Below are 8,900 nucleotides of genomic sequence, written 5' to 3' on the forward strand. Positions count from 1 at the left end.
ACAAAACTTGATTTATGCAGATATCTTGCATACAAATTTCAGTGTTCATAATATATATCAGGTATTATCTATTTTTGTTCCAGGATTTTCTTTTGTTCCCCTATTGCATCAAAATATAAAAAAAGAGTAAAATAACCAATGTCATTATAAATTAATTGAAATTAATGCAAATAAAAGTATAACTAGTTTTAGAAGTAAGTAGAATTTGTTTTATTTTTAAATCTTTGTTCCATTATTATCTATTTTTTATTCCGCTATTTTCATTTGTTCAGGCTTGTTCCAATTAGTTCTGGTAAATAGTCTGTCCAACTTATGAGAACAATCAAATCCAAGAGTCATTCGTATGTCAAAACAAACAACACATCCTTTGCTTCGAATATTGAACTTCTGCTCAGATCACATATGCCAGTTTAGATAAAAGATTAAGACCATTCTATGGAGTGTCAAAGCCTGAGATCGCCCACAGGTGCTCGACACGAGCTTGATGTTGAGGGGAAAAAAAAACAATAATCTGATGGAAAAAATCACACAGAGTGACAAAAATACCTTAGATTTTACTCATGATCCATTATGATAGAGGGGGTCCTATGTCATAACGGATCATGGGAGTATCTAAGGTATTTTTGTCACTCTGTATGATTTTTTTCTTTAGATTACTGTTTTTTTCTTTCTCAACATCAAGCTCGTGTTGAGCACCTGTGATAGTACTGAATCCAGCACCCATCTTGGCTTTAATAATGGAAATATAATGACATCATCAACTGTCATTTCTACTATCGTAGCTTTAACTAAAATTTATATAAAATTATCTTATGATACAAGATGAAATAAAAGGCAGTTAAACTTTCATTTTTAAAAATTACTTTCAAAGCGTTATTCATCCCATGGCAGAATTGACCACTTCTGCCTGATGGTGTGTCATGTGGAAATGGTGAAAATAAAGGTTAATTCGCCGGATTAGATGCATGCGATGGCCATCCGAGAGTTATGCGTCGGTACGTTACTGTATTTTGAATGGATATGTGAAGTCTTTTAGTCTTCGGCCATTCTGAAGTGATAAAATAAAAAAACACATAACAAAAGTCGAATCATCATACATGTGCTGTATTGATTAAATGTCAGACTCGTGTGGTTGCAGATGGACAGGCATGTTCTATAAATAGCTACATAGTAAACGCCCTCAACAACAATTCATATGTTAAAATACGGCTCTAAAATTGATAGGAAATATCTGTAAAAAAAACAAACAAACCAATAAGCAATAAATAAAATAATAAAGAATTGCAATTTTAAGAGTTTAATGTTGTTTTCCTTTGGGTTTATTGTGGCATAAACTATCAGTTGTTGACTCACATAGCTATGCGTTATTTGCTGTGTGATTCGGCATCTGACAGTTATACCATGATAAACACAGAAAAAACAACACTCTGAAATACCTTTGCCTGAAGCGTGTGTGAAAAAATTAATGTTTAGGATACAATATATTCATCCTGTTCATGCCCAAATAAAACTATCGTTGGTACAGCATTGTTTTATCATCTACATTATCTGCCCCATTCTATAATACTTATATCAATTACATTATTTTAGGCATTTATGAAATAGGAAGACATGAATAGAGCCAACACAGAAACACTTACCTATTCATAATTGTAACAAGCGTAGTCCTTCCAGGAATTCAACTATATCCTCACTCACAAAACGAAACCAGACACGGCCATTGTGTTCAGTTCTTAACACTTGTGGTTGTTCTTGCAGGATATTCAACATGTTATTCTGCCAAACAAAGATAGTTTCATCCAGGAGAAAGTCTTCAATTATTCTGACTGTTATCCTCCTCCTTCCTTGGAAATTTTGACAGATTATGTTTGCCACATAATGGCTATCTTGTTTACTGCTGATATCTAACTGAATTGACCTATAAGATGAAAAGATCAACTCCCTTCCTCTCTGTGTTCCTGTCCACATGACTTCTTTCATATTTCTAAACAAGTTTCTGTCATATGTTATGAATATAAGATGATAGATTGGGATGTTGTTCCTATTATAAACTTGAAAACTTATTACTAAATTTGTTGCAGCCCTCTCTGTTATCTGATCTTTGTAGATTTGAAGACAGTCATTCAATCTACCATGTCTCAGTTGCTGATACATTCTTTCCCCTTCCACCCTGCCAAATCCAAAAAGATTTATCATTGTTCTTCTAACTGCTGGCCTGCCTTTAAAGCGGTTAACAAAACCACTCATGAATGTTATTAAAACCTCCCTTTGGTGCCCAAAATACCTTTGTACACAAGACATTGGTATAGATTTATATCCACATGGATCAATAAATGTGAATAAAAATCTGTTACGTGCAAAAGCTGGTGCCTGAATAACCTGAAAATCACAAAAGGCAACATTGATGCAAAATGACAAGTTTTCATCAGTGCATGATATTCTTATGATTCCATCAAAATGATATGCCAGTTGATGGTCAATGCCATGTAACTCTAAAATATAAATTATATTATCTACTAATAAATTGTAATAAGCTCTGTTTGTTTCAGAAAAATTTAATATGATGTCTCTTTCCTCCGGAGTGGGAAGTGTAATTACATTTCTGATCTTCATTACTCTTTTTCTGCATGGTCTATGCGTCACTTCCCTATCTCTCAGGTACTGATATGGCAGATTGTGCAGCCTGACAAAATAGGAAATAACAATTATAACAGCAATCAACGGTGAACCAAATTCTTCAATCCTGTCTGGCCATCCCTCGCCATACCTCCCACTTCCTGCAAATGCATCATATATCACTGATTGATGCCGCTGACCCTGCTGGTTGTCTGGTTGATTCTGTACCTGCGTGGTTTCAATAAATTCAGTTAAGTGTTGCGAATACATGAACCTCTTTGTAACGCCATGATTCGTATCATTGTTGTAGAAATTGTTTGCCATTCCTGAAAAATGTAATCCTAATTATAATCTTTGTAATATTGCTATTGAATTGTCAAACATTTTACATTTCAAGATGCTATTGAGTACCTAGTGTGGTCAAGGGTATCAATATAACAGGTGCTAAATATAAACATGATCATGTAGTGATAAAGCACTGTCTCTACCTTCGCTGTTTGATGTAACTTTAAGATGAAATCTAGGAAATCTAGTTAATCAGTCCTTGATGATACTGATACTCTACTGGTAAAAATAACTTCCAGGAATCCAAGATAAATCTGTTTATTGTTTCATATTATTCTTTCTAACTTGAGTATTGAAATCATCTGAGTCTTTTTCTTGAGAAACTCCAACATACACTGTACCATGCCAAATTTGGTAAAAAAATATTTCTTACATGTCTGAATTAACATGGTGACAAGACACTTGAAAATGGAGTACAAAATACTTTGTCAATGACAATGACTTTTAACCTGGTGTCCTAATGGAAGATTATTGAACTTATCTTGATAAACTCACATGCTAAGTTTGGTTAAATCTGTATTTCATATTTTGGGGAGAACAAAATGACTGACATGGTAACCCTTGAAGAAATAAATGCAATTGGGTCTGAACACATGGTTATCTTTTACAAACTGTGATTGATAAAAATCCATTTCTACATCTGTTGGCATTATTATCATGCTCATGAGTTAATACAGCTTAATAAACAAACCCGATTCAAGAACTTCAATTGACGATAGTCCTCAGTGCTCTTGTTAACAATTCCTGCACATGATTTTCTTATTAGAATCTATTTGCTCATGTCAGTTCTACCTAATTTGCATGTTAAATTGCACTAACCTGAGTTAGATCTCAAGTGGGAATCTCATGTGCAGAAGGGTAGGCAGTTTTGGTGTGGGTGTATACCAGAAACAGTCATCTTTTATAAGGCTATCTCCCCCTAGTTTCATCCATGTGGAAAGCATGCCTTGTGCTCCAGTAATAACTGGCAATTTCATAGGATGTGACGCCAATTATTTTATAATGGGGAGATCACTCTAACTACCACCTAGGTAGGCAGAGGGCTGGATTTGTGATGTAGCCTGGCAGAATATCTGTTTATGAGGATTGGTGTTACCTTATAAGTTTCCATACAGAACATCAGATCGGCACCAAAACACATGATTTTGAGTAGTGGATCAATTACTTTCAAGAAAACAGAAAACAAACAGAAAACAAACATTTCCAAGTGGCAGTTCAAACAGCAAATATTTAAATTTTTTTATCCAGAGCGCTTTATTTTGTGATGATACCATTCTAGCTGCATGCCCACACCAAAACTGCCTACCCTTCTGCACATGAGATTCTCACGTGAGATCTAACTCAGGTTAGTCTCATGTGCAATTTAACATGCAAATTAGGTAGAATTCACGTGAGCAAATAGATTCTAATAAGAAAATCACATGTGCAGGAATTGTTAACAAGAGCAATATCTTGCTCACGTGAGCCACACCTCGCTCACATGAGCCACACCTCGCTCACGTGAGCAAGTTCTGCTCACGTGAGCCACACCTCGCTCATGTGAGCAAGATTTTGCTCACGTGAGCAGCATCTTGATCAGTTGAGCAAAAACAACAAAAAACAACTATAGTATTTAGTTTTTATTGAATACAAGAATTAAACAGAGTAAGATCAATATTCAAATCTAGTAATCATAAGCATATAATTCGAGTTCAATTAGTGATCTTTTAATAAGGTAAGACAACTAGAATATGTATGTATGTATGAATGAATGTACCTGTTATATTAATACATCACATTTATTCTAAACACTTTAAGGTCATAATGAAAGATACTGCTGGAAATTTGCTTCACATGAAGACCATTCTTCACTGTTCCAGAAAATTCGAAGCAAACAAAACGTGTAATTGACATTCCTGCTTCTGAATTTCATTATTTGCCAGTCTGCAACAATATTTTCACTTGGAGATTGTTCTCTTTGAATCAATGCACTTCCTGTTGACCACTGAATTTAAGTTAGCAGGCTCAGTTTTGAACTGTTGAAAAATGAAACCTGAAATGGAAATGAAAATGTTGGTAGAAGTTTTTTTTCTTCTGATCACAGCATTTGAGACATTATGTAAGGTTGATTTTTAAAGATTCGTTTTACAAGGTAAAGGCAAAATACATAATTGTAGTTTGGATTAGATGGCACTTTATCACACTGTGAAAATAGAAGCCAACTGTTTTCCCAAGGACACACTTACACAGCCAACCCAGTCTGAAAATTCATCCTTTGGACTATGAGTCAAATAGCTCTACCAATAGAATTACCATAGTTCAGTAGCAAACATATAAACTGCACTGTTGATGAGATATCTGCAAGCCATGTTGCATATTCCAAATTTGACTACTTCTGGATAAAGATGCCAATGTGTACCCGGGTATTCTCCCATAGATAATAATCTGGGTAATAAAACGAACAATTGGGTACCCGTTAAAAAAAAAGTGTTCACAGGGGCTCATATGGTTGCTTACAATTTACTTGTCATACGTGGTCTGTATAATAATACAATCCTTTCTCAAGTGACCTATTTAAGAATCAACGCTGATATTTCAAGCCTGACCATCCTAACTTCATGCCTGTCCATGGTTCATGTGCCAATTTTCTCATGACTTAAAACACTCTTGTTTTCAGATCCTGGTGACATTATCTGGGTCAAATAAAATTAAGCACAATATGAATGTCTGGTTTAACTTGGCTACTGTAACATGCACTTCTTATACCACCATGTTAGGACAAAAAATGAATGAAATGGACAACTATACAGACTGAAATATAAAGATAAAAAAAGTTTGCTACTTAATAACAGTTTTGAAAAAATCAAATAAAAATTAATGCATTTGTAACTTCTGCATGAATTTTACATCAAACAGTTCCAAGAAAACAGACAGGTTCTTGAATGTGAAACCATTTGCCCTAGATTCATTCTATTATGATACTACACACATAGTAGTCCAGCTTAAATAGAAAATAAATGGCACCAGATATCATTTTAAAAAAAAGAAGAAAAAACAACAACAAAAATAACCCGGGATGTATCAATGCAACTGATGGATGTTATGTAACTGAAAAATGTTAGAGAAAAGAGATTTTGTTAAACTTAAAAACATGTTGCACTGGACCGTCGTTATGGAATGAATCATGGCAGGTTGAGAATAATACAACAATCAACATTTATGGACTTTATGACAATTCGCAAAAGTTACTGTAGACATGTACACTAGTCGAAATGACTGTTATGCACAAATAATTTATCAATTTCTTTTGTGTCTGTTCTCATCCATACTACTAATCCACACAAGTTCAGCTGATTTGTGACAAAAATTATAACTGCATATACATTTTTCATACAGTTTTCTGTAATAATGGCATGTAATTTATACTCATTGTGCTCAGATTATGATTTTTGCCACTTATATTAGTAATAATTATGCTTACAGCTCTTTATAGGGTTGGAACATGTGAACCTACAACAAAGCAGTTCAGCTTCACATTTAATACAATTTCCTTTTGATTGTATACTCTGGTAACCAATCGTTAGGAATAATGGGTACACATTAGAAATTTCCAAAAAACTGACATCTCTACTTCTTGAACAGTCCTCTGGAAGATTTCTCCAAAACTTTTAGGATACATTTTTCCAAAATATGTACATTTGCAATATATAAGGAAATTCAAAATCTGGTTTCCAATTTTTATATTTAAAAAAAAAATGTATTGGGGGTCCAATTGTAGAGTCTGAAATGCATATGTTATCATGTCAAAAGATTTGAAGCGTATTATACATACCCTTTACTGGAGTTGGAATTTCCTCTAGCATGGCAATGCAGTTTTGTCTGACTTCTTCCTGTTGCTGTCAGTGTTTTGCACTTCTTTCAAATGATTGCTAACTTTGTTGTGTTCATTAAATTTTGTGACCTTCATGAAATTTAATCTGTAAAAAGATAAAAATTAGTATAATTGATCTTTTTTTTAATCTATGCAGAACAGAAAGAATGCATTGAAATGAGAAAACGATTTGGTTGGCAAAAGAATCCTAGTCTATAAGTGTATATAAGCATTAAGAAAAGCTGTAATCCTTATCCAATTAAATCTCTTTTAAATTTAACAATCAAAATATTTGACAGACAGGGCAAATGTCTTTTAGGAATAAAATCATGAATTAAGCTACTGCATTTGGTTCTCAATCGTGTATGCTTATCTTGATCCACCCAATCAGCAATAAAATAATAAGAAGAACATTTATGTTTGTACATATTGTTTCAATCGGTAACGCAAGTGCTCATCACTGAGGCGCCCGCATTATTATTGGGGGTGGGGGTAAGAGCCAGACATGGCTGCACAGTTGAATTGTGGAAGGCTTAAATATTCGATGATAGTGTGGTGTAGATATCATTTTTAGAAACAGGAGGTTGAATTATTATCTTTAAGTAAAATCTGAAACAAACCCTTGGCTCAATTTTAAACGACCATGCGAATTTATGCTTATGCTTATAATGTCGATGATTCAGGCTATCCACTTTGATCATTCTATATGCGAAAATTGTAAAAATAAATGAGAAAAAGTAACTTACCTCTTTCTCGGCAAAGAACCAGTCTTTCATAATCCTTGAATTTTCCCTAACAGCACGTCGACGTCTTCTGTTTCGTACTGGACATTAACATCAGTACCGACGTGGACATCTTTAGGTGTTGGTGTTGGTTTCTATATTTTAATAATGTCCACACTCTTGCTGTCAGAATGTTTTAAGAGCAAACATGTTGCAGGAGAATATTAAATAACTTTCTTCATAAACAGCGTGGCCCTTTCTAAGAGAACATGGCCCGCGCGTAAATTTCTGTCTATTCGGTTTAAAAGTGCTATTCTACATGTACACTGTAGGTCAACATCCAGCATCTGTTGAGTTTATCTGAGGCGCTATAAAGGGTAAATTATTAGTAAACACGTTGTTGTACGCATAGGGGCTTGTATCATTGATTATAATATAAAAGTCGGTCATACATTTAGTATAAAAATAATACTTTTATTATTTTATACTACTGTATTACTGACATTTAAATTGTAAGCAACGATGCGAGCCCTTCTGGTTTTACACTCCTTTGTACACATGTACGCGGGTATTTCTTAATGTTATATTTTATATATCAAATAAATGCTATTTTATTATCTGATGTTTCATAAAAACTGAGCTATACGTGAATTCATATCATTAATAAGTTAATTAATATAGACCAAGTTAATTTTTATGTTTTTACAGTAGCTTGTGCCGAGCCATGCCCCATAGGACACTCTAATGGTTCTAACAAGCCGATTCTTCCACCGTGTACTCTTATAACTTGGGTCACTGAAAAGTTAACGGAAACGTCAGGGATTTGTTTTGTGATTATTTCAATAGGAAATTTCTTTTATAAAATTTGAAATGACACGATCAGAACATTTAAAAGGCTGCAAATAAGCAAAATTTTCCATTGCCAAGAATATACACATGTAAAACAGTGCGAAACAGCTACACAAACAAACACGACTGGATTAGGCAGTTTCTTACGGATTTATTAAATTTTATGTACAGTACATGTTTTTTTTTTTTATAATGGTAATGTACATATGCATAGGAAACGGGGTTGGGGTGAAACCTCGATAATAATTTGTCTAATACGTAACCTGTTCGACTGTTCAGTTGGCGTTTGAATTTTGGCGGACACTAGACAAAATGTTTAATGTTACCCCGCGTATTTCTTTGATGCCAGACATTCAACGTCGGTGGACAATGTTTTATTAAACACATTAATATTATTAATCCTTTATGGTTTCTGCGTGGATTAAACAGAGGCCGTTTAATAGAATATGGGGAGGGGGGCGTCAAGCGTATGTACGCGGGGGGGGGGGCGTAAAAAAGTATGCATGCATGGGGGGGGG

General features: G+C 34.3%; 1 protein-coding gene and 1 long non-coding RNA gene across 2 annotated transcripts; both read right to left on the bottom strand.

Annotated features, from left to right (window-relative positions):
- Positions 1-1,644: 1,644 nt before the first annotated feature.
- LOC149786882 (uncharacterized) lies at positions 1,645-2,940 on the bottom strand. Its single transcript, XM_089975989.1, has one exon. The coding sequence runs from the start codon at positions 2,938-2,940 to the stop codon at positions 1,645-1,647; it is 1,296 nt and encodes a 431-aa protein (XP_089832115.1).
- A 1,648-nt stretch (positions 2,941-4,588) lies between these two features.
- Positions 4,589-7,858, bottom strand: LOC149786883 (uncharacterized). The gene is made up of 3 exons (XR_016425226.1): positions 7,558-7,858; positions 6,773-6,917; positions 4,589-4,993 (listed from the first exon to the last, which is right to left on the bottom strand). It is a non-coding gene; the product is annotated as an uncharacterized LOC149786883 (long non-coding RNA).
- Positions 7,859-8,900: the final 1,042 nt, after the last annotated feature.

Source organism: Sinohyriopsis cumingii, chromosome 12, assembly GCF_028554795.1.
Source record: "Sinohyriopsis cumingii isolate HCF-2022 chromosome 12, ASM2855479v2, whole genome shotgun sequence".
Taxonomy (NCBI): Eukaryota; Metazoa; Mollusca; class Bivalvia; order Unionida; family Unionidae; genus Sinohyriopsis; species Sinohyriopsis cumingii.